The 26,827-nt window shown below is 40.0% G+C and overlaps 2 protein-coding genes across 2 annotated transcripts in view; both read left to right on the top strand.

Moving 5' to 3' along the window:
- The window catches only part of LOC308135881 (RNA-binding Raly-like protein), a gene marked incomplete at its 5' end in the record, with an annotated part of 28,007 nt that extends 22,791 nt beyond the window's left edge, over positions 1-5,216 (top strand). The window contains one exon of the mRNA XM_080504023.1: positions 3,531-5,216. Within this exon, the coding sequence (XP_080360149.1) occupies positions 3,531-3,626 (96 nt within the window). The 3' untranslated portion in view covers positions 3,627-5,216. The remainder of the gene's footprint in view (positions 1-3,530) is intronic.
- A 5,388-nt stretch (positions 5,217-10,604) lies between these two features.
- Positions 10,605-26,024, top strand: lrrcc1 (leucine rich repeat and coiled-coil centrosomal protein 1). Its single transcript, XM_080503002.1, has 19 exons — positions 10,605-10,675; positions 11,875-12,080; positions 12,166-12,231; positions 12,315-12,482; positions 13,804-13,964; positions 14,480-14,677; positions 15,258-15,442; positions 17,022-17,187; positions 18,916-19,064; positions 19,891-20,095; positions 20,251-20,390; positions 21,028-21,229; positions 21,787-21,972; positions 22,856-23,030; positions 23,279-23,442; positions 23,804-24,012; positions 24,096-24,233; positions 25,470-25,605; positions 25,908-26,024. The coding sequence occupies exons 1-19, from the start codon at positions 10,632-10,634 to the stop codon at positions 26,016-26,018; spliced, it is 3,009 nt and encodes a 1,002-aa protein (XP_080359128.1). The 5' UTR covers positions 10,605-10,631; the 3' UTR covers positions 26,019-26,024.
- The last annotated feature ends 803 nt before the right edge of the window (positions 26,025-26,827 follow it).

Here is a 26,827-nt window from a genome sequence, read left to right as displayed (position 1 = left end):
GTACACAGACATTTGAGACCATGAAGTTGGACTGCTATTACGGTGACTCTCAACTATAAAACTACCAAGTCCCAGGAGAATATGGACTGGGAGTCATGACACTATGGAGACCGCAATTGTTGTTATTGTTACTCGCACATGTGCAGAACTATTTACTATGGCCGTGGGGCACATGTGCAGTAGCGGCACTTCAAAAAAAAGTTGCGCTTTTCTACGACTACACAGAGATGGACTTGGAACGGTATTGAATAGTTCCACCTTGGCAGCCGTTTTCAAAAAGCTGCATTTTCTTCCATTTCCATGGAGACCGAGTTGGAGCATTTTCAACAAGGTTGCGTTTTCTTCTTTTCAGAGATGGAGTGTTTTACAAAAAGGTCCACTGTGGGACTTTTCAAAAGTGGCGTTTAGGCACTGCTTTCATGTGAACAGACACTGAAAACATAACAGAAGTGTTCCGATTTCTCTTGAAACTGTTGTGTAAATGGGGCCTCAGTTCTCGATCTCTGTGTTGTGTTATGCCTGCTAATCTAATTAAAGCAATGTGACCCTCAATCCATAAGTTGCCTTGATCAAAAAAACAATCTATGTTGTAGTTTTTACGCCTTCCAGCAGGTACAACAAATGGTGTAAAATAGTTTTCTTTTCATACCTCTGCAGTCGATAGAAGCGCTTAGTTGATTTTCCTCTATTATTGTGATGCACATGCTCCTTAGCTTCAGAGCACAGCTGGAACTGACTGTGACCAATAGTCGAACTTCCGATTGAGGAGAAACAAATGGATATAGACCAAAGGATCAGTTTTACACCATCTTACAAATTATCCAGCATATATATGTGTTTGGTGGGCTGGGAGAAGGCTTACAATCATGCCTCCCAGGATGTTGTGGGGACCTACTTCAGGAGTCTGTGCCACTTCAGTGGTCACATAATTACAATGTCAGAACTGCATTCTTACACTCAGCAGTTAAATGGACACCGAGGTTGAGCTTTGTCTCTCTTTTTGTTCGTGATCTCCATGGAAATGGTATTGAGGGGCAGTTCTCATGTGATCACTGTGGCGATATGGAGCAATAAGTCAACCAAACCTCCTTGTCCCCCAGAACTTCCTCCAGATTTTTCCTTCCAAGGTAAAACCTTCAATTACTCCCAGACGAAGGAAAACAATTTCTACTGTGGTTCTTGGGACCTCCTCCCAGTAGAACTCTAATGAGAAGGGACCAGGCGGCATCCTAATCGTATTCCCAAACCACCTCAACAAGTTTCTCTCGATGGGACGAAGTAGCGACTCACTTTTGAATAATTACTGGAAGACCGAGCTGCTCACTATTATCACGAAGAGTGATGGTCGTCCCTCGACGGAGATAATTAATTTTAGCTGCTTATATCAGTGATCTTCTGTCGGCCATGTTCTAAATTTCATGACCATAGATGAGAGTGGAGTTGGATTTCGATGTTAACAGAGATTGAGACCTTTTCACCATAACATACTACAGTACTGCGGAGGACAGCAGCACCATGTCCACGGCTCATTTCCAGGAAAATCTCATCTAAATTTGTTTCCTTGCTACCAAGGAGTTTTGCTCTTCTTTAATATTTGATCATTTTGACTCAGAGTAAGAAACAAAAAAAATTATCTTTTCTGTCCTGGTGTTACTCTTTTAATACTTTTTTTTTTTTTTTTTTTCACATTGCAGATGGAGAACCACATATCAGATATTGACAACTGAGTGAGGTAAATATTTTCTGCTTCGCTTTAACTATTTGGTACAAAACTTCCATTTTAGTCCGGTAAAGGAGTTTGGAAAAACAGATGCACATCAGGCCTTTCGGGGACACGGCAACTTACACTCGGCAGAAGAAGCCTTATTTTTCCGGCTTTCAAGACGAATGAGAGAGTGAGAGTGAGAAGCGCTACTCATCACCTTCTACTTTAATCCTCCGCGCTGTTCCTCTCAATGGCCTGTCATTCTCTTCGTCTGGGAAGCGAAAGGAAAGGCAGCTTCGCCGCCGTTATCGCTGATGGCTGAGCAGCCACACAGATAGGACTCCGTGTCATCCGGCTCCCCATCAAACGACATTTCAATCTCGGCTGATTTTCTTGGTGGTAAAAAATAGCTATGAAATTTAATTTGCCTCTTGGCTGACATTTCTTTCTCACTGTCCTCAAGTGCTGGTCCATTGAATGTTTTTTTTTTAAATGCTGATTGTGACACACCATTAAAATGATGGCAGAGAGAACTGCGTGTTCTCAGTTGATACCTAAACATAGTACAATAATAAAAAAGGAACTTGGTATATTTACCTTAGCTTTACTTTTCAAGGAAATAAATCTTCTGTTCATTTGAAATGGTGCCACATTAATAAGGAACTTGCATTTGTGGGTTGAGCAGCCAAGCTGAGTCCCTGTTTACACAACTTTTTCAAGTGAAAGCGCAACACTTTTGTTGCTTTTTTGGTGTCAATGTTTGGAGTCTCTGAAAACGCAACTTTGTGAAAATTGGAATTTTTCTAAAATCTCTGTGGGGAAAAAAATGCTGCTATGGCACACTAAAGCCATTGTAAATCATTCTTCTGCTCATGCGCAACTAGTTGGACAATAACAACAATGTTTGCCTCCAAAGTGTCATGACTCCCAATGCATATTCTCCTGGGACTTGTAGTTGAGAGTCACCCGGGACATAGCCATCCAACTTTGTCATCTGTCCATACGAATGTCCTGTGCGTCTGTGTCTATGTCTGTGTCTGTGTCTGTGTCTGTGTCTGTGTCTGTGTCTGTGTCTGTGTCTGTGTACAGCACTAACTTGTGGCCTGGCATACAAACTACATCATTTTCAGCATTTCTGTTTCCATGTAAACAGACATAATTTCGAAAACGCTGAAACTCTTCTGCAACAAAAATAGAAAATTATGCATTTTCACTTGTAATGTAGCCGTGTAAATATAGCATGAGATTGAGGGTTGTACCTGTGACACAGTTGCACCCCGGCCCTCCACTGTTTCCATGGAGATGGTTTTGAGATTTTTTTTGAAAAAGTTCCTTCTTGGGAGCCATTTTCAAAAAAAATAATAATAATTTCATTGGCTCTGACGGCTGTTGTCATTTTGAACAGAAACACAAAACACAATGTTTTTGGATTGTGATTGTAGGAGGAAACTGGATGAAAAGCCATGCATGCGTAGGTAGAACATGTAAACCCCACACAGAAATATCCCAACCAAACCAGGACTTGAACCAGTGACATCCTAGTTTTGAGGCGAAAGTGTTTAATCACCACGACCCTCAGGCTTTTCAGTGATAGAAAATCCATCACCAGGAAGCATTGGCACAAAAAAGTGAAATCTACCAAACACAAGTTCTTAAACAATGCTTAAGTAACTTAAAGGTAATACCAGAAAAAGTGGTGGCTTTTGGTGTTTCCATTTATAAGGCATCAAAAAATGTGCCAACTGTTCCTGTGTAGACATCTTGTCAGTAATAGAAATAAATGTTCACTGCAGACTTCTCTTTTTTTTTTCTTTCAATTTGGAAGGGAAACACCTGCAATGGTACACGGAGAAGAACAGATACCAGCAAAGCCTTCTGGAGCAAGGAGGTGTATTTGACATTGAAGCAAGGAAGGAAGTGACTGACAGCAGGAGGAGGAGTTTCTCCACACTTTGTTTGTAGCTTATTTTCCTCATCACAACGTGGCACTCCTGATGATTGCTTCATCTGAAATGCCAGGTATGAAGATCACCTGCAAAGAGCAATCAATATATTTTCCCCTCAAACTGATAACCTCTCTCAGACAATATGGACAATACATTATATGTGTGCTTAATATTTCTATGGTCTGTATTGTGCATAAAAATACAGTTTCGTTTGATCTGATTACATTGAAATGGTCTCTTTTGTTGTATCTCAAATGTATCTTTCGGTTCATGTGCATTTAAAACTGTGAAGAGCCACAGTTGGCAGGCAGAGAGCTACAGACGAATGTAAAAGTAGCACATTGTTTTAAGTGTTAATAATTATGTGATTTGTTTTATGAATATGTTTGGAGGAAGTGTCCCATATGTGTTTCCTTTTCCACAATGTTCCCATGCTGTATCGTATGAATATCACATTTATGATCAGTTCCACATTTTGCGTCCTTTACGTTCTGTAAATCAAAAGCGCTCCAGATCTTTCTATCAGCATGTTAAAACTGTGGCTCCCGTGGCTCATTTGTTGTTCATGCTTCTCTTGTACAGCCATGAATCATCAGAGTTTCTCACATAAACCTGCAACGACCCCCCCCCCCAAAAGTGCTGTGTCTTTTATTTTTAAATCCCAATAATTATGTCTTAATGTGACTGTCCAGTTTGGACTAAAATATCCCTGAAACTATTAGTTTTGTCTATAAATTAGTGGTAATGTGCAACGTGGACCGTGTTAACATGACATTATTTCAAATGAAAATGCATTGTTTTGCATTTACGCTCCAGAGAAGCTTTGAAATGTCATGTAAACGGGGCCTTACATGCAAATCACAAAAATATTTTCTGTCAGATGACAAAGATAAAGTTAAGTCACTGATGTCGTGTTTTTTGCATCACTTGTGAAGCCATCGTAGTCCAGTCGTTATGATTCTTACTTGCCATGCGGGGAGACAAAGTTTCAGGTTCTGATCAGCGTAGTAATTTATTTAGATACGTTTAATTAATTTTTAAAGTCACGGTTTTTGTTTTGTTGGACCTTAAGGTCAGTGGTTGTGGGAAACACTCACTAAAATACTTAAAGATCTGGAAATTAAGATTAAGATTCTTCATTACTTTAATGTATTTCATTTCTTTTAAAGCTTAAATGTACTTATTTAATTAATATATTTATTTTATTTCTTTGTAAAGCTTTTCTTTCATTTCTTTTATTTCTTTGCAAAGCACTGTGACTTGCCCTGCGTTTGAATGGTGCTCTATAAATACATTTGCCTTGCCTTTCCTATTCTTATAGTTTCGATCCACCATTCTTCTGTATTTTTATGTAGCATTGAGGTTAAAATTGTTATCTTCATTTTTATGTCCCGACGGTTTTGTGGCTCCCAGAGTTTCTGTCCAGTGGGAAATGGGTGCAAATGGCTCTGAGTGATGAAGGTGGCCGACCCCTGGGCGAGGGAAAATGGGACATTTTTTCTATGAAATGTTGTTTTTTTTGTTTTGTTTTTGCTGAGATGCATAGAAATAAAGTGTCAAATATTGATATTGTCTGTTTGCCACCTCATTAAGTCATTGTTGATGATTACTGTGAGAAATCATTGATGTGATCAGTGTCTTAACATGGATGAATATCAAGAATAATAACATATAATATATAACATATGTCAAACTGGCAGCCCTATAAAGTAGCTCTCAGTTTCAAACGGGTTGGTTACCCCTGGTTGATATACATTTGTGGTTATGTCTCCCTGGACCAGGATAAGCCAGTGAGATGAGGCTTGTGACAAATTACAAGCGAGATCATTTTATTTGAAACAGATCCTCTGCAATAGCTGTCAAACAGTCTCCAAATGTAAGGACAAAAAGATACACTCCATTATATTACCAATGAAACGACAATGATTGGTCAATACATTGATTTAATTAACCATATATAAATATATTGACCCATTATTCTGTCAGTCAGCTGACATAATCAAAAACACTGTTGTGGTGGTCCCGTTAATTGTAATTGCCTGTTCTCAGAATTGCCTATAAAATGCTGCTATTGTAATTATTTACAGAGGAGAAATCAATTACACATATTGAAGATTATTTATTAAATATCTCCCACACTCCACTAATTACATTAAGTCATGCTTATTTAGACATGCTAAACCGACGTAAAAACCATCGACAGCGCATCTTGTTAGCCTCAGAAAGCTGAACGCAGAGTGTACATGATGAAAATGTCTATTTTCACAAAAAAGAAACGATTACTACAGAAAATGATCATCTTAAAATAAAGCCAATGATGGCAGGGCTTTAAGGCTAGAGTAATTGCAACGAGGTATCTAGCTTTTATGGCAGCATCACTGATTCCTCAGTTCAGGTCTCAGTGTTGTGTTTGGTCTGCTTTTCTGAAGGGAAAAAAAATAGTTTAAGAAAAATCTGTTTGAAACGAAATTGCTTGGTGTTTTGGCAGTCCAGATTGCAGCCAATTGCTGGCCAGTTTAGCCCCACAGGCCTTTTCTTTGACGCCCATGTTGTAGTGATTAACCTTATATGAACTTGCAGTAAGCCTCCTCACTCTGCCCTCAAACCACATTTAAAACTAATGGGAGTACCAAGGTGAAAACCAGAGCACCGAAATATGCTAAATGTACAAATTCTCCTCTCAAATTTAATTGTAGCATTGCTGCTCATTATCCCCCTTCCTTAATTTGCTCTGAGAGTATTCATCTCATTTGCCTCGCACTACTGTGCCCTTGAAAAGTCCAGCCGATGAGCGACGTGGGGGCGAAGGCAGCAACAGATGGCATTTCTAATTTAGTCACTTAATTAGTACCAGCTCATCATTTTTGGCTGGTTAAGGAGGGCCATTGGCTGGGTTGCAGGTATAATTGGCTCTTATCATTCGCTGGCTGGGTGCCAGCAAGTGCCGTGATCAGTCATTCATGCGGCTCCTCTGATATGGACAATGTTCAGCGTGAGATCAGCTGAATCAATCAGGGGCCGGCAGAGCTGCTGGAGGAATTCCAAGTGTAATGAGGGTCAAGATCTCTGTAACACATCTGAGATTAGCTGGAATTCAGGGAGGACATACAACCAGCTGCAATTGTTTAATAATGAGTATATTGTTTGATAAATTATTCAAAACAAGTTTTTACCGTCACCTTTCTAATCTTCGATTTGTTCCACTTGGCCAGAGCTGGAATTCTTCACTCTGACCCATGATTTTCTCTTTCACACTAAATTGAGGGCATGAAAACCACCACACATTTATTCATTTAAATGAAACTATCGAATATTGAGTGGACAGATATCTGAAGGCTTTCTGCAGTTCTGGTTATCTGGTCCATTTTCTATTCTCCATTAGATTGATGGATTGTTAGGGCCCTCATTGGAATAGTTTTGATAGTTTCAAACCCAGCACATCTTCTGTCAGGTATTTCAGAAATGATTTTATTACAGAACACTTTAATCTCACAAAATTAAAAAGAAAAAAAATTATGATTCAATCTAAAATGAAAGTGTAAAACGGATGACAGTTGTGTGTACTGTATTCAATGATTTATAGCCTAAAGAAACAATTATATGTCATTGGATTTTGTCAGATAACATCATAAAATATTACCACATCTTATTGAGTACTACTGTCCGAGAATATAAAGTTTTATTGACGCCATGTTCACAAGATGACAAGAAGATGAGTGTGGTTTACATCTCCTCCATCTTCTTTCATCACATCGTGTCATTATGGCATATTTGCTTTTCAGTCTTCCTTGAAACAGTCACCACAGTCACATCGGTCGAACTGTCCTGACATTAGAAGGCAAGGCATTGGCTCGGTGGATTGGTTGTTTCCCAATCTGAAGGATGGCGGTTCGATTCCCATCTTCTCCACCTGTTCGCATGTTGAAGTGTACTTCACTGAACCCCAATATCCTTCCAGAGGGTAGACTGAGTGCTTTGCGTGGTAGCTGCCTCCACTGGTGTGTGAATGGATGAATGTGATGACCAGTGAAAACTGCAATATAATTGAAATCCATTTACCATTTTAATAGCAGTCTGATTACAGTGGTCCTACGAGTAAACCTGAGGATCCTGGTGTCAGGCTGGGAGGACAAGTGCAAAATGAATGTACAGTTGGGTGAGAACACAGCCCTGAGGCATCCCTGTGTTCACACTGTGGTCAGTTGGACAAAACTTCCAGAGGTGTTTGAGTTTTATATTGTGTTTTCTATGCAAGGGTAAAGGGGAAGGTCTTCCTGATGTGTACTTTTATTACCGTAATATGCCACTCATTTTTTATTCTTATGAAAAAATACATTTTGTCTGGCTTTTTATATTCTTATTAGGAAAGTAAAAGAGCAATTTCCACATTGTTCAGCTATGAAATTTGAGCAATTGGGTACAAAATGTCTGCTAATTTGCAGGTAAACAAGTGCATAACTGTGGATTGTAATACTGGAGGTAATTCATGATGAACGTAGATTGGAAACAATTTTTCTCTCTTAAAAATCAGCACAAAACAATTTATGGCAATTTCAAAACAGACAGTGAGGTTAATGCAGACGCCTTCACAGTATTGCTTGGGTACTCAACAATAACAAAAGTTAACATTTATCGAGGTTTACATTCTTGCAGACAATGTTTACAGACATTCATACATGTTGAAACTGCCTTGATGTGGTTAGTGTATGATTGTACGATTTGTGATACTAAACATGATGCAATCTACATTTTCTCAAAAGATCAAAAGTAATAAATTAACACAACTATGTACAAGTAAAAATTAAATGCAAAGTACCTGGAAGTAACCATTAGATAAACATAATATTAGATGCAATATTAGATACTCCTTCACCTTACAATGTAAAAGCATTTTTTTCTTTACCAACAGTCTTACAAATTGTTTCATGAACAAAGACCATGAAAACCTTTATAAACCAATATGAGGACATTGAAATCTGTTAAAACCAACAGGCAGCCTGTAAAGAGACTATAAAACTGGTGTGATACATGCTCATCCTATGGTCCTTGTCAGCAGCTGAATTCTGCAGCAGCTGTAACTGATCAGTGTTTTCTTCTTCTTCTTCTTCTTCTTCTTCTTCTTCTTCTTCTTCTTCTTTTTATTAATTAGATATTAAAGATATTGATTGGATATTCTGTTTCTCTCTCTGTCTGAGTCTTGTCCTGATTGAGATGTAGAAAATTGTTTTCGGTCCAAGACTAAATGTCTAAAGTAATTTAAAAAAAAACATATCTGCTTGACAAACAAAACTGTATTACAAAATGTATAAGATCTTATTATTGAATATGTTTCAAGACTTGATACATTTTCTGGAAGAGAATCAAAAGTGATTCTTTAGTTTGTAAATTATAAACCTACTTTTAGCTATGAAACCAAATTGAATCAAGTATACATTAGACTGACCTCCCTATTTTTCAATAAGAGCTTTCTTTTTGGCATTTAGCGATGATTAGACGGTGAAATAGTCAATATCAATCACTTGCAGTGACAAGCACTGTGCAGGTGAAATAAGAAAAAGGGATCCTTCTATATCATGATCATAAAATCTTGAGACACATTTATTTGTCACATCTGCCACATGAAACTGCAAGAAATCTCTTATGACTTTTAACTTGAAGAGTCACACCATGGCCTATGTATCTGCTTAAATGTGTATATTTGTACTAATATCCATCTGTATATACCTATTTGTGCTTGAGTCTAGTTTTAAAATTCAATGTCATCTTATACATGTGTAGCCTATGTGGTAATTTGTATATATCTGTCTATTGAAACAAGGCTTACATGTCCACTTTTATAGGTCTATGTGTCCAAGATATTTGTACGTGTCATCTCAAATAATTGTGTCTATTATTTGTCCATACATATCAGTGTCTACCTATATAGGCCTGTGTTTTTACGCCGACACATTTATCTGTCCACTTATACATATGTCTGTGTGGCTACTTGTATATGCGTTCGCTTTCTTACAATAGGACTGTCTACCTCTCGACAGTCTATTTAAACAAGTGTATCTGTCTAATTTTATAGGTCAACACATAGATGCTTATATCGGTATATATGTGTACTTATATCGTCTATGGTATTACTTACATAGATCTATGTATAAACTTATATAGATCTATATGTTTGCCTATATAGTTCAATAATTCTATTTACATAGGTCTATATGTTTATTGATATAAGGCTATGTATCGACCTATAGAAGTTTCTATGATTACCTGTAGGAATATGTATTCACTTATATAGGTCCATAGAACTACTTATATAGATCTATGTGTTGTCTTATATAGGTTAAATGTCTACTTATATAGGTTTATGTGTATGCTTATATAGATCTTTGTTTTTGCATGTATAGTTCTATGTGCCTGATTATATGATCTACTTGTCCACCGAGTAATCACTTATATAGGTTTACGTATCTACATATAGATGTCTATATGTTTGAATGACTACATGTTCTACTTGTCCACTTGTGTAGGTCTAAATACTACATTTATAGGTCTATGTTAAGTATTCCGGAAATTCGCGTCGGTGACGTCACGTAAAGAGGAAGTGAGAGACCAGAAGCGGCGAGTTCAACTGATAAACAAACCCACAAAATGTTGTTTTTACTCACAATATGTTGTTTTTACTCTTAGAGAACAACATTTTCTATGTTGTTTGTGCTCGTATAAACTGAGCTTTGACCACTTTGTGTCTAATCCACCGACGAACGCTGCTATTTGTGGACAGTCAAAACTATTTGTCCGTGTAAGTTATCGCCGATGAGTTTTCCGAGAACTGAACTCAGCTGGAGAGTGTTTTGGGATGTTTCCCTCACATTTAGAACTGTATTTTCTTACACGTTCGGATTAATCTGACACCGGGGGTTCGTTTGTTTTACATTTTGAGCAGACTTCATGTGTAAAAAGTCAACAAACCGCTTCATGACGTCGCTATGGGAGACAAGGAGCTGTGTCTCATTGACAAGAATATAACAAGGTAACTACCTGCTTTTTGCTGACACCAACTTTTGATACAGTCACAGATTGACATCAATCATTGATCATTTGAAAAAAACATGCTATATTACAATATTGTCCCCACAGATGTAGTGAATAAAAAAGTAGTTTAACGTTCCATTTAATCTTCATTTACGTTTTATTTAGTCGGCAACAGTTACTTCACAGTACTTAATGTTATTGTACAACAACCTAAATAACCCACATGTCAAGCATAAAGCCATTGTTGAAGGTGAAACAAAAAGTCATTTCAACAGGAACAAGAAACATGAAACAGAAAAAAAAAATGTGTTTAAAGCAGGGCTGTCAAACACATTTTAGTTCAGGGGTCACATACAGCCTGATTTCATCTTGACTGGGTCGGACCGGTAAAATAGTGCCATAATATAACCTTAAAATTTAAACTTTGAAGTTTTTTTCTTTTTTGTGGCACGGACTGTACCTGAAGAAAATGTATGTATTTTCTCCAAAAAAACAAAATAATTACTACAGAATCACAATCTCAACATAAAGCCAATTTTTATTATGCAAAATACAGTGAACTGTATTTTCCTCTTATAGCCTACTGTTCTGAGAGTTAGGGAAATGTGTATAATAATAATACTAATAATTTAGATTCAATAATCAAACTACAGAAAAAAAAGCATTTGGATTAATAAATAATGTTTGTTTTTCTGAGTCTACTAATTGACATGTGAAAAATGATATTCAGAGTCAAAGCCTTCCTGTTGATATACAAGAGAAGGAAAAATTAGTGAAGAGGATTTTTTTTTGGTTTTGGTTTGCTTTGTTTTTTTGTTTTTTTAATAAAGTGAGAAGGAATGGATAATTTAGACATTTTTATGTCCAGGGAGTTAATCTCTCAATGAGAAACTTAAATGTTGGAGTCTATCAACTTAACAAAAAAAAGAAATCTGTAAAATCCAGAATTTCAGTTCAGTTGTTTTTTTCTAGGTTTTTGTTTGTAACTTGCACATATTCCAGGTTAAACATATAGAATTTATAGGATAGTCATACATAATTCACTGGCTTCAGCCTGTTTGTTTTCTTGGTCATTTCAAATTAACACTGTGTTTTTCTCTGTGTTGAACTATGATCAGGGGGGGAAAAAAAACATTCATTCACATGTGGTGCAATGTTTTATGTTGTGCTGTTCATCCAACCTCGCCCTCTGTGCAGTTTGTTCGACATCCCCCTGATTCCGACCGCGTCTTCACTCAATCTGCACTGCAATCACATTGAGAAGATCGAGGGCCTGGCCTCGGCCTGGCACCTGCGCCACTTAGACCTTTCCTCCAATCGCATTTCCAAGATAGAAGGTCTGAGTTCCCTCGCGTCCCTGAGGACTTTAAATTTATCCTGCAACTTAATCAGCACGGTCGAAGGTGAGTCTTTAGTCACCGTTTCAGCGCCGGCTGAGTGATAACTCTTCATTACCGGGTCCTGTGATTCTCCTCCTCCCACCTCCAGGACTGAACGGCCTCGTGAACCTAACCAGATTCAACTTGTCCTACAATCAGATAAACGACCTCAGCGGTGAGTGGCGCCCCGAAAGCTCCCTCCCCCCCCCGCTCCCGCAGGACGCCGCCTAACAACCGGCTGATACTTGTACTCGCCAGGCTTGCTGTATCTGCACAGCCCCGAGTACCAGCTGAAGCACCTCAGTCTCCATAGCAACCACCTGGACGATATCGATCACCTCCTGCAGTGCCTTCTGGGATTAAACAATTTGAGAGAGGTCACTTTAATCCAGGATGGGAACGATAACCCCGTCTGCAGGTCACCAGGTAGGACACGGTGTCGCGATTCATCGATTGCCTTCATTACAGTATGTGTGTTCTTCTTCGTCTGTTATAAAACAGGAGGCCAACTCACCTGTATTCATGCTGTTGGGTATTGCAGCAAAAATAAATAGAAATGTTGAGGATGTGTTTGTGCTTCTAGCTTCAACATACATATCTGTTTTATTCATTTATTTATTTATTATTGATTGTGTTCCTGTAATGAAAGCGGAAGCAAAATGTTAACGTTAATGAGCTCTACATTTTCGGATCAACACCTCCGTGACTAGAAAGGAGCAGCAAGAAGAAAGCTTGTATTTAAATTAGTAATTTCTTATATTTGTATGCCCCTTACTTGAACAATTAAACAAAAAAAGTTTTTGTGTCTAATGCGGTTGATTTTCAACACATTGATAATAAAGCAAACAAAACAAACAAACAAAAGCACCCATTCAGGACAAGTTTACTCAAAACAATGATTGATTGTCAACAATCACTTCAGATTTCACAGTTTTCTACTGCTGTACTTTTGTTTTTAATCTGCTTAACTTATTTGGGTATGTTTGTTCTTAATTTGTTTCTGTTTTGTGGTTTTTGAATTGAAATAAACTTAAGGCCAGTTGGCCAAAACAGGGCCGCAAGAGGCTCGAATCAAACCGCCAAACTACCAGCCGAATTGTAAACATTCCAAAGAAGTCATTAACAGTTTTATTAAGAGTAGTTGAAATTGGCTTTATGTTGAATTTTGTAGTCATTTCTAGTGGTGGTAGTAGTCTTTTTGAATATACAGACATTTTCGTTGCATATACTCTGCATCACAACAAAGAAAAAAACTTGCAGAATGTGGCCTGGATTATATGGTCTTAAACTACATGATTCATACATTTTCTAAGTCTGATGCCCTCTTCTTCATGATGGACCAATGAACTCAACCATCCTCCTTAATCTGAGCGGAGCCTCTTCACAGGTTGATTCATGTCTGACACTCCTGCTTTAAGCCAATTGCTGTCGTCATTCATAGTTTTTACTTTTTGACTAATTCACGAACACAGTCTCTTTTCATCACACCACATTCTTAATTCTCGCTCATGCTGGTTTTCTGCGTAATCACATGTACCTGCACTCACTTCTCATTATTCCCTCCTTTTTCCTGTGCAAAGTCAAACACAAAGGATATTCACATAAATACAATGATTTGATTCAAAGTACTATATTACTGCTTCTTTGAGGCCGCACACCTATAGCATTTACTTATAATGCATCTTTAAAAGCTTTTTTTTTATTGTTCATGGGCAGCTTATGTGCGAGGGTGTCTTTATCACTGCAGGCTACAGGGAGATGGTTCTGCAGTCGCTGCCACACATCTCTGTCCTGGATGGCGTGGACCGACTCGGAAAGCCGTCAGGCCTGAGCAGCCTGTGTGACATCCCCGGTCTGGAGGACTACGTGGACCTCCTGCTCTCCTCGGACAACAGTCACAGCGCAGCGGTAATTGTTGAGCCATCGAGCTGATACCAGTAGAACGTTTAGTTTGTAGGAATGTCGTTTTAGTAAAGCTTGAAGGTGGAGACACCACTTTAAAACCATCACCAGTGGACTCAGACTCAGTTGAATCAGTTTCAAGCCTATAAAAGTTTAGCGTCATCTGAGGGCAGAATAGTTTTCTTGGTTTACTTCAGCATTTCAGAATTGTGTTCACATACATCTTATTGTTTGCATGGTACGGCTTTAATCTGTATTTCTGGATCGGACAATGAAATGTGCTCACTGGCAATCAGATCCAGGAGAGCAGTGGTTCCCAGTGCTGTCTTGTGCATTTCTCCGGATTCTATGAATCGTGGGACTCGGTTATGTTACTGTAGATGTTTGGCTCTTTCACTGCATCTCATAGCGACTCTCTGTTGTGCACAATATTGTTTTTCTCTCGGCCACTTTCTTTTTCCCGAAACCACAAAATGGAAACCTGGAAAAAGAAGAAAGTCCACCTTAAGCTTGTCTTCCAGGTTGCAAGGGACGGCCGTATCACTACGCCTCGCATCGACCACCTGCTGACTCAGTTTCGTCAGCAGGTCGCCTCGCGGGCAGCGTCGGATCCGGCCTCCAGCCCAGACTGCGAGGAAGTCCAGCCGGTCTGTTCCACAGGAGTCGATCCTGCTCGTGAACAGCGCAGCGGGAAACCAGAGCAGCGGCGCATCCAGCAGGTGCACACTTCACTCAAAAACCGCTCGCAATAATGAAAACTGCTGAGACACACTTCATGAGCTTTTTATGATAATTGGCAAATTAAAATGGATCCAAATTGCTCCATTGTGCACATCGGTGTTGGTAGGAAATTAAAATGAGACATTTTATATGAAAAACAGCAGCACATTGGAACTTTCCAGTCCAACTTGAACACTGAGCTTCTTGATCCTTTTTTACATCTATTACAGTGCTTCATTACATTTATTTTCATAACATTCGTTCAACTGCGTACATTAATTCCAGCATTTGATATTTTTGGCTCATTTCTAATGAAAACATCTCATCACACCGCAAATGTGTGATTTCACTCAGATATTGGCGCTTGTAGACTCAAAATTAAACAAAAAATGAAACATCTCCTGCTCATGTTGCCTCACAAAGGTAGCAGTATCATCAAAAAACAAAAATGTGTCATTTTCAGTGATAAAAGCAGAAGGAGCTGCCAAAAATTTTGATCGATAAATAGATGGTGTGTTGGACTAACCTGAATTTCTTTCTGCTCACACTTGATGGTATCTCTTTACACTATTTACTCAGGTTCCTGCAAGTAAGAAATCCACCCGCCTCACAGTACGGAAAGCCAAGAGGGACACAGATCGCACCTCAGAGAGCGAGTGCGACAGCGCAAAGGAGATCTGGAGGCAAACACGGATTCCCAAACCTCGTACCTGCTTCAGGTCGAGCACCAGCACGCAGGAGAGCAAGGCCAGGATGTCTGACAGGTGCTGCTGTTCAGTGGAACTGAATTCACATTGCAAAGTCAATTTAATGGTTGTTTGGATTTGGAAAAGTAAAATAAATTACATTATTCGAGTTTGTTTGCAGTCGTGTTGTTGAAGAGTGTTTGGGCATCATTTGAATGCTTGAAGTTGATTGTTGAAATTATTTATTGACTTTTGATTCGATTATTTGCTGCATTTTGTTGAAGGATGAAATATGATGGCGATTAATTAACTTTAAATCTTACAACTTTATTGATTTAAAGTGATGGGCATAAGAGATTTCAGGTAGTTTGAATTAGCTTTTTTAAATCTTGTCTTATAATTATCAACCTATTATTGACTTTTTGTCTTTCTTTCTCTGGAAACCAACTGTCTCCTTAAAAAAAAAAAGTGAATAGATTAGTTTGGCACCTTCTTTGTTCAGGCAGACAAAAAGACAGTCGCCTTAAACTGAAACTACTTAACATGATTCATGCATTCCAATCGTATGGCCAATATTTCTGCGGGGTAATGTTTTTGTCAGTGTGCACAGTTCTTTCTTCATATACTGCAGAAATGTCAGCTCATTAAAAGAAGACTGTTTGCTGCTGACATCTACTTTATCTACAACTAAGATGTGTGCTTACTTAGCTAGTCTTTTATTAGATCTGAAGACAGTATTTTGGAGTCAGTATTTTCAAAAAGTTCCACCTTGGAAGCTGTTTCCAATGTTGTGTTTTCAGTGACTCCGAGCACCGTTGCCACATAAACGGACCCCAAAAGGCAACGTCGTGTAAACAAGGCTTAAATTAGGAGCAAGAGAAAGAGCACCTAAACATCATCTAATTAAAATGGTAAATGGATTTCACTTAAGTAGCGCTTTTAATCTACTTGAGCAGTCCCAAAGCACTTTACGTCATTGATAACAATCCGTCTGGAGCAGTTTGGGGGTTGAGTGTCCTGCTCAAGGACACATCGACATGTGGACAGGTGGAGATGGGGAATCAAAGATGCAACTTCCTGATTGGGAAACTTCTTAATTCAGCTTAATTTAATTCATACGATGACACGTTTTTTTCCCCCGCAGAAGGCGGATGTTTCCACATTTTCCCGCTCTTCATGTGCACATGCATTCCACTACAGCGGTCCCTGCTTGACGCGGGCTCTTGATGAAAGATATTTCTGGAGTAAAGTCAGGAAACACTGACAATAACAAAGTTTGCTGACATGAATGTTTTTATTGCCAAAGTTGCATCATTAATAATCAAGCAGTATGCAGCAGCGGTTTATCATGCATCACCTTAATGCCATCAAGGTGTCCTAATGACAGAGGAAATCATTTTAGCCCTGAAAGAGGTGATAAAGTTTCCTCCTCTGATAGAAATTACCACCGTCACATTGCTGCGGTGATTAATGAGCGCTCCTCCGTGGTCCTCCGCCGCTCATCTCACTTCATCAGCTGCCGACACTTAAAATTCCGCAAGGTGATTTTTAGCATCAGCTTGTTGAAACTTTGCCTTTTAAAAGTGAGTCGTTTTCTGTGTCGACTCTTGTGTTTACAGCTGCTTTAATTCCCGTGGTGTGTTTTTTTTATGTGCAGCGATCAGGAGAAGCGTAAGCGGAGGACATTGAAATACGCAGCAGGGCCCAGGAGGAAGACCGGTGACGTGGAGGCCGGCGGGCCACTGAAGAAGGGACCTGCGAGGACAGATAAGGCCTCAGACGTCATCAAAACCAGGTCGACCCAGGAGGAGGAAACCTACAGGGTGCGACAGGGATAAGAAGCCGGATTTAAAAAGAATGAGTTCCTATACAGGAGTGTGTTTGGAGCAACTTCTTTCATACATTCCCGCTTCAAAGAATACAGCCACTAGTCAAATGATTGCTTTTTATACCCATTTTTTATTATAGCATTTGGTCAATTCTTAAGAAATCTTGTGCTTCACTGTATTGCAAAGGTAGAATATGTTATAAATAACCTTAAAGTAATGATCAAATAGTGAGTAAAAAACAGTCATCATTTCTGAGATGCCACGTTAGCTCAGTGCTTCAGATTTGCCTTTTAACAAGTTGTTCTGTGCGCAATGAGGGGTAAGCAGTTTTTAAAACATTGTTGAAAATACAATTTATAAAGCACATTTTTGCTAAAACATATGTCATTTCAAGGTATTATTCACTTTTTCTCAACACCAAATTCCCACTCAACTGTCACTTTAACATTTGTGTTAGTAAAGTATTTTAAAACTACATTTAAAAGACGGAAGATAATAAAAAGAAATGCCAGTCATCTCAGATAGCTGCTCAAGCTCTGAGCCGCTCAGCCAGCCAAGCTGCATAATTCCACTCTGCACTGCCTGTGTGTCCGACGTACGGCCGACAAGTCAAAACCAACCGGCCAGAAGGTTAACTACAAAGCACTAGTCTTTGACTTATCACTTCAGAAGATGGAATTTCTCCTCTTTCTTGGTTTCTTTGGATCAGGCATGTCAAACATATTTTACTTCAGGTGCTACAAACAGCCCAATTTCATCTTGAGCCAGCTGGACTGATAAAATAGTGCCACGATTACCTTTTAATATAAACTTTTCTTTGTTGTGGTGCAGACGATACGTGATGAAAATGTCAATATTTTCACAAAACCAAACCATTTCTACCAAAAAAAAAAAAAAAGGCTTTAATCTCAACATAAAGCCAATTTTAATGATGCAAAAATGCAGGGAAATGTCTGAAACAATCTGTCGCATGATGCATGTTGCTCTGATTTAGACCATCTTTTTGGTCTCGTCCACTCTCCACACTTTGCACAGTTCGTTCAGTTTCGTCTAACAAAAGACTTGAATCTTTCTGCTTTACCCACCAAACTGATGGATGTCAGAGGAAATGCTTCTTAACAGTAGAAATGCTCCCTTCATTCCTCACACAATCTCTTTGTTTGTTTTCCTGGATACACACTGGACAGGGCACCAACCATCACTGGATAAACACAGAAAGACAGACGAACAAAGTCACATTAATACGAGTAGTTTTACACAAAAATATCCCGTGCACGTTGTTGTAGGAGGAAACAAGTGTATTCTGAGAAAACCCTTGTATCTGCAGGTAGAACATGTAAAGTCTCTCAACCATGATCCATTTTCACTATTCATTCATTTATTTTAAGAAATATGCGACAAAAAAGATTGAACAATTAAGGAAAATGTTCCTTTTGATATGTAACCATCGACTTATTTCACACTACATGTACAAACTGTGTATCACTACACAATCATCACAATTATACCTAAGTATATTTACATGTAGTAAACATACTGAAGCTCTATATAAATGTTTACATATATATATTATGAGGTGAGAGTGTTTACCACTACACCAACTTTTGTCTAAAAAATATTTTTTGTAAAACTGTTTTTGTTCTTACAGATGATGAGAACATTTTGACAACTCATTATGTTGTTTTTAAAAACTTCAACTTGTTACTTTCTGTGTGTGCTCAGATAATCGTGGAGGAGCGTGACCAGGAGAGAGAGAGGCGGTGGAAGGCAGAACAGGCCGCGAGGAAGCTGACGGAGGAGCTGAGGCTCCTGCAGACGAAGGTCAACGAGGAAAAGGACCTTCAGAGCATGGCGCTGCACACCACAGACAGGTGAGGAGGAGCAGAAGAAGGATCACCAGTGGCTCTAATTCTATTGCTCGTGAAGAGAGAAAGACGAGATAATGAAGTCGTCTTTGTGGGTTTTATCCATCCTTTTCTAAACTTCTGGTCTTTTGTACCAGAGCCTCCTGCCCGTCTCGTATTTGAACAATGAGCTCCTGTACCACCATTAAAATCCCTCACTGTCATTGTGCTTTGGACTGAAATCGGGCGCATATTTTGGCTCCATTACTCCCAAAATCGTACCTGCAGTTTTTTTTGTGCAGGGACCATTAACCTGCACACTCATCCCGATTACACTGCACAGCTTTTCTTTAAACTCCCCAGGCTTTGAGAACCTATAATTATTTTTATTTTTCTCCTCTGTGCTGCACAGATAAGGCTTTGGTCTTTGTTTGCATCTCATCCCACTTACATGAATCTGCGTTATTGTCATAATTAAAAGCCTGAAGAGCCGCATATGTCGGCATCATTGCACAAATCAATCTGAGCTGTCATTTTCTGTTGCGTTCCCGTCGCTGCAACACTCATCAGGAGGCAGATTACAGATGAGTGACTCATCTATTCAGAATAGCAGACTGTCCGTGTGGTGCAGCTCTCTCCACCACACTGCTGTTCCCATCCCCTGAGATTACATTTTGACTGCGCCTCTCATGCTCAATTTTTCACTTCCTCAGACAATCACATCTTTAATATTAAGGGAAAACTGTAGAGGACGTTCAAGGGCATCACACAATTGGCAGCGGTTTTATCGGCCTGCCAGAACAGAAAATCCTGGGCCGTACGTCATGCTTTATTTTTAACTCGTCCTGTCCAGGCTGAAAGAAGTGCTGCTGAAGGAGCGATCTGGGCGCTCGGGGCTGCAGGCCCGTGTGGAGGAGCTGGAGGGGAGGTGCTGCTCCTTCACCCAGCAGCTCGAGCAGGCTCGATGCAACGAGGAGCAGCACAAGACCGCCCTGCGGAGGCTGGAGGAGACCATCTCACAGGCGGAGGCACTCAGAGCTCGCCAGCAGGCTGAAGAGGTGCATTTTGTCCCAGAACTTCATCATATAGATCAGGCATGAGCACCTGGTGGCCCTGTACACATTCTTTATAGCTCATTTCTTAAACAGTTGTGGAAAAAAAAACTGATGTGTCCTTGTGTTAGAGTCTGATAAATGTATATATAACATCTCAGATGAAGCGGCACCAGGAGCTGGAGAACAAGGCGGTGGCTCTGAGGAGAGAGCTGGACATCCAGAGAGCCTCGGTGCACCAGCATAAAGACAAACTGCAGAAGCTGCATGAACTGCTGGCATTCAGGGAACAAGTACACAGGTACCTCCTCATCGTCAATATCACTGAGGGATGAACTCAAGGTTGATTTCAAAACATTCTGACAGACCATTTGCTTGCATAACTACTATTGTAAATAGCTTTTTGTTATTGGAGCTTTTAGCATTTATCTTCAAACATGTTATTGGATTGTTATTAGATTTGACATTTCGGGAGTAAATACATAAAGATTACCACACTATGGCAAGAAAAAGTTGTGATTTCTTAATGGAATTATAGTTTAAAAATTATATAAGTCTAACTGTTTGATTAAACGTGGGGATTATTTAACAAAAGACAAGACAAATACAATTTAAAAGTTTTGTAATATCACAAGGGCAAGAGCATTTTTAGCATGAACATCCTGTCTGCAGTGCCCAGTGATGGAGTGTCAGGCTCAATGGAAAGGTGAAGCTGTGTAAAAGAAAAAGAGGAGTGCTGAGAGGGTGAACATTGAATATGGCTTCATTGACACAATTGACAAAGTTAGAGCTGAATGCATCTTTTGTGGTGCAAAACTGGTGAATCAAAGTTTTTTTTTTAAGGGCAAAGAAAATCCGGTTTTAGACACGTGACATTATAGCTTTTGGTTTCTGTTAATAATGATAGATTAAAAGAGTCCCTTCATTTTCTGCCTCAGGCAAGAGCTGGACTCGCGGTTACAACCCGGCGGGGCAGATTTCCAAGAGGCGGTGGCGAAAGAAGTGTCGTCAGCCGAGCAGAGGCACGGCCGCAGGGAGGCGGAGCTGCAGGAGAAACTGGAGGAGGGCAGGAGGCACTACGCCGCGCTGGAGGACGAATTCCGCATGGCGCTCACCATCGAGGCGGCCCGCTTCTCCGAGGTCTGCCATTAGAAGAAAAAAAAATAAAAAATACATACAGACGGACTGTAATCACGGCCATGTTATCTTGAATTTGCAGTCCAGCTGATTAGTGATTACTCTGGACGGCAAAAAGAAATGATTGAACTGGAATCCACTCCGGCCTGGTTGGATTCTGGCTGAGAGTTAATTAGGATCATTTGACTCCGGACAAAAAGCCTGTGATTGCACAAAGAAGAAAGATTGGATTCAAATCAATTCTTGCCTTTTTATTTCTTTCTCTTTCCAGCCCAAGCAGAAACTCTAATCTTAGTTTTGATTGCAGCTGCTCGCACAATTTCTCCTTCAGTTCACCCAAAACTTTCCACCAGCTCCGAGTGAGTTCCTGATATGCAGGGGAACCTTAAAATGATTGCTTTCTGTAAATCCTCGCCTCTGAAATGTCTTCCCTCGGACCTCGCCGTCGACCCCGATCGGAGGCATTTTCCAGGCAGCTAAATTTGGGATCAGTCTTTCGTTCCGTTTAGGTCTCGTCTCTGATCGACGTTCCCTTCGACTCCTCCGCTCTTCCTCTGCAGGTGAAGGAGGCGTGTGAACAGATGACGGCAGAACTGACGGAAGTCAAGTCGACCCTGGACCAGTCGCAGCAGAGGGAGAAGAAATCCAGCTCTCTGGTGCAGGAGCTCACGGCCATAGTGAAAGAACAGAAGAGCTGCATCTCGGAGCTCATGAAGTCTAAGAAAGACGCCGTGACTCAACTTAAGGTGTGGAGGTTTTCGAAGCGTGTGGCGAGTAAAGCGGGAGATCCTCCTCGTTTTCACGGTCCAGTTGTAACAATCAGCTGTTGAGACTTATAAGCTGAACTATTCACGAGCGAGTTAGTTCAAGGGTGTCAATAAGAGCATTATAATCGAAAAGTAACTACAACTCTTAAACTCAAAGTATTAATATTTCATTAACAAGTTCATATTTAACGAACTATCAATTTACAACACGTGAAAAAATCCTGAAATTTGAATAAAAACTGTAATTTCAACAATATGATGCATCAGTTCCCCATGTGCTTTGCAAGTTACACAGGTTTGACACACCTGCATTGGTAGATTTTAATTTGAAATCTTGGAGCTCTTCTTTATATAGTTGCTGCTTGTATTGTTTTGGCCTGAGGTTAAGTTGATCATTCTACTCGGCTGAAACTAGGATGTGAACTGATCTTTGATGATGTTTATTGCTATAATGAGGCATTAGAAGTCTAATTTGTTATGAAATTTGAATTTTAGCTAAATAAGTGCGACCCTTCTACCTATTTAAATGGTTGTGCATAGAAAAAAACATCCCCCTTGATTCCCCCTCCAGGAGATTCCCACACACACACACTTTGGGAACCACTGCTGTCAAAAATTGTATGTGAGAACAAACAATTTCTGTGGAACCTGATCCAAGCTGAGCGTTGCTGAAGGCAGGGTACACCATGAACAAGCCAAATACAGAAAGACACTATATGTAGTGTGAGACGAGAGTATAAAAGACCACCGCTCAAAGACCTGTGGCAACTGACTGCTCTGATGCATCATGAATACTGAACGACGCCGCTCCGGTTCTATCTGACAGGTTGATCATCACTATCGTCTGTCTGTCTCCTCCCAGAGCCGGCTGCACTCCCTGGAAGCAGAGGTGGGACAGGACCGGCGGCTCGACCTGCAGCTCGAGCTGCTCAAGAAAGACAAGGCACGACTGTTGTCTCAGCTCACGGCTCAGGAGTCTGTGATCGACGGCCTGAGGGCGGAGAGGAAGATCTGGGGCCAGGAGCTGGCTCAGCAAGGTGGGAGGCATCCGGGGCGGCTGCAGTGTGCTTTCAGGCAGCATTGTGGAGCATCGGGACAATGTGGGAGACACTTTGAGTGTATATCTTGGAGCAGGTTCTCATTATTGTGATTTCTTGAAGTGGTGTGACTATTGATGCCGGGATCGAGTGCAGCCTGCCATCTAGTGGCTGTGTACGTGAAACACACTTCTCCAGCCAGAAAAGAGGTTTAATTCATTTTCGGCACTTCCATTCCCCTTCCCCAGGAGCCTCGTTGGCTCAGGATCGAGGACGTCTGGAGGCGAGGATTGAGGTGCTGAGCTCTGAGCTGGACTCTCAGAAGAAGCAGGCAGAGAGGGACAGCGACGCTCTTAAAATAAAAGCCAGAATCATGGACGACCAGACGGAAACCATCCGCAAACTCAAGGAGGTACAATACCAGTTCGATGGAGGCAGATGTGGTGATCTTGAACGGAAGCTGCCCAGTTTGGGCATTTTAATCATGAGAATTATTTTAGTTTTGCTTCCGTGTGAGGACACACAAGGGTGATTTCCAAGGACTTAAAAAAAAACAAAAACCTCTTGCCAGGCTCAAATACAATCACAGCCTTTCTTAGGAAGGTGAAAGAGTGCTCTTTGTATTTTGAAGTGACAGCACACACTTCAGTAGCCGGAGTACCCTAGTCTACGAATGCAGAGAGAGACACTCACATCCACACTTACATCTTCTCTTGTCTATCCCTTAAGTCAAAACTCCTCCTCATGCTGCTCTCTCTTCCTCTGCTGTCCAGAGCATGCAGGAGCGTGACAGTCAGATCCGCAGGCAGCGGGAGGAAGCCGCCCGGGCCCAGAGGAGCCTGCAGCAGCAGCTGGAGGAGGAGACGAGCCAGCAGGCCGAGCTCAGGGAGCGACTGGAGCAGCTGAGCCTCCGCAAGGAGGAGCTCAAACAGCAGCTGGGAGACAAGGAGGCGGAGCTGGAGGAGCTCAGGAGAGTTTACAGGCAAGTCTCACTAAAGAGGGTGAAGGTGAAGTAGTCAAATGGTTATATGTCTAACCATTGGGTGTCTCCCTGTCTTGTTCTAGTGATTCCAGTAAGAAGTGGCAGGACAAGGCAGATCTGCTGACTCGGCTGGAGAGCCAGGTGATGCGCATGAAGGAGAATTTTGATTCGAAGGAGCGCCTGCTGCTGGAAGAGAGAGAACAAGCGACAGAAGCACACAAGTATGCATGTTGGGTTTTGTTTTGTTTTCTGTTTACTTCCCATGAGTCCCACATTGTGGCCATGCTGATTATTACACAAAACAAACCCTCTGGCAAGACAGTTTTTGGCTCCTGGGCAAAATTTTCAGAAGCCAAATAGTTAACATTATTGTGTTAGTGATGAAGTCTTTATTATTAGAAGGGTTTCTCATTTAGTCGATAAGTCCTGTCTGATGTCACTGTACCGTCGTTTAATATACCACCTCCCATATCGTAAGATTCTCTGTGCAGAGTCACATCCTTCTCAATTTAATCAAATACTCTTCATACAAAAAAGATTTTTAAGAATGATCTAATTGATAAGCTTTCTCTATTTACAAAGTTTCAACTTTTACCAATTTATTTTATTAATGTGCTATAACCACGCATATTTATTGACAATGTCTTCCAGACAACTCAGAACTTTTCCCCTAAAGACTTTCAGTCATAACTTTGTCGAGCCTCTAAGCATCAACTTTCTATCAACTCTCGAACTCCATGTACAAATCCTTTCAAGTGCTTTGCATTTTGGCCATTATTAAGGCAAAAATATTTAAGAATCTCCTGTCCAAATAGTGTACCACTGATTTTGATCAAATATATTATGATTCTTTTTTATCAACTCCTTTTTTTGTTTATATTTTCATTACTGTTGAATTTGGTGATGGGGAGGATTTCATAGAATCTCTATTCCTCTCTTGCAGAGTCAAGGTTTTATGTCTTGTAATTCTGTATTAAATTCCTATTTGGTGCAAGAAAAAAACCAAACAAACCCTGATTTAGGTCATAATCCTACAGTTTCCGTGATGTTTCTCCCAGCATCATACTGTATTTGGAGGTTGGCAAGTTTCGAATCCCTCTCCCGACGTCTACTGAAATGTGTAGTTATGTTAAACTACCAGCCAACTTTATTTATAAAGCACATTTAAAGACACCGCAGTGGACCAACGTGCTGTACAACTGAATAAATAAGTAAAAAGGCACAGTTCACACATTTCCATAAACTAGATAAAACAATAACAGTACAGTAAAAACAAATCAATAGATATTAAAAACATGGGTATTATAAAAGACATTAAAAAGATGAGTAAAAACCGGAGGATACATATTCAACAGCTCACATGGCGTCGAAGGCCAAAGAAGAAAGGTGGCTTTTAAGGCTATGAGGGTTTTAATCTCTCCTCTCTAAAGTCTGCTTTCATTACGTCTCTCCTGCAGAGCAGCAGTGGAGAAGTTGCACTGTGTGGACGATGCTTTTCGCCGACAGCTGGAGTCGGTCCAGGCCACGCATCAGGCTGAGCTGCTTCGTCTGGCGAATGAAAAACAAATCAAGATAGAACACGCCAATCAGAAGGTGAGGGGGAAAAAAAAGATCTGGAGGTTTTTGGTGTTTGGGGAGGGAAACAAAAAGTTGATTTCCAACTCAGCTGGACTGTTTATGCATTGGGACTGACAGAGAAGGTTTAAAGTGCAAAGTTTGTTTTTAAATGTAAATTATGACCCAATTTTGGCATATTTTTTTTTCTCCAAAAGTGAGACCTTCAGTCACAATGATTTTTTTTAAATATATATATTTGTATTCAGTTTTTAAGACATGACAGGTGTTTTGGTTGTTTTATTGAGCGGATGTTGTGTGTGTGTGTGCCTCTTCAACAGGTAATAGAAGTGGAGGAGGAGATGCGGCAGCTACTAGAAGAGATAGAAACCAACAAGAGAATCACAGAGGAGAAAATGAGACGTCTTACCAGTGTTCTTAAGGACTTTTAACACGACACACATGGATTTATTATTGTATTTATTTAATTGCATGCAAGCGTTTTTGTAGATTTCAGCACAGTCTGGTTATATTGAAATAAATCTATTGAATTCTTTTCTCTTCTTAAGATCGAATTAAGTACCATTTAATAATTCCTCTGGTTTTAAAGTCATATTATATATATATTTTAGATTTGGATAGGTTTATCCGAGGTTATGTTACACTCAAAATATATTGCACTTTCCAATAAATGGGTTTTGCACATATAATTAGATTTACAGAGTGATGCGTCAGTTCAAAATACACAAATGGAAATGTTAAATGATACAGACCAAAAACCTTTTATCCATTTGGCAAACCAGCAGTTCTTCCCCGCCTCGTCTCAAAAGGTTTAAAGTCTATTTCAATTCCAATACTGTAACTCCAAATCTGCAATTACAGTATTACAGATTTCTCAATAATGAATGTGTTAAAGCTTCCTGAGCGTGATGACTGTGGAACTCACAGACGTTTAACAGTTGTGCCTGTGATCACTTAGTTTTATAGATGTCCGTTTATCAAATGAAAGATTATCTATGATTTAATTTAAATGAGGTGTAATATACTCCCCAAAAAAGGTCAAATATGTACTAATGTGTTGGAAACGAGATGCGAAAACGAAAGCTTCGGTGTTCATTTATGCGTAAAACCCCAGTGAAAACCGAGCGGGCTCATTGGACAACAAAGTACATGAGTTCATTCAAAAGGTTAACTGATTCTGATTTCTGTTCAAGATGGAGACAATTTCAGGAAAGGAAAAAGGCCTCCCCTTGATCCCGAT

The sequence above is a fragment of the Blennius ocellaris genome, assembly GCF_963422515.1.
Source record: "Blennius ocellaris genome assembly, chromosome: 10".
Taxonomy (NCBI): domain Eukaryota; kingdom Metazoa; phylum Chordata; class Actinopteri; order Blenniiformes; family Blenniidae; genus Blennius; species Blennius ocellaris.
Note: the sequence above shows the minus strand (reverse complement) of the source record. Positions and strands in the feature narration are given on the sequence as shown.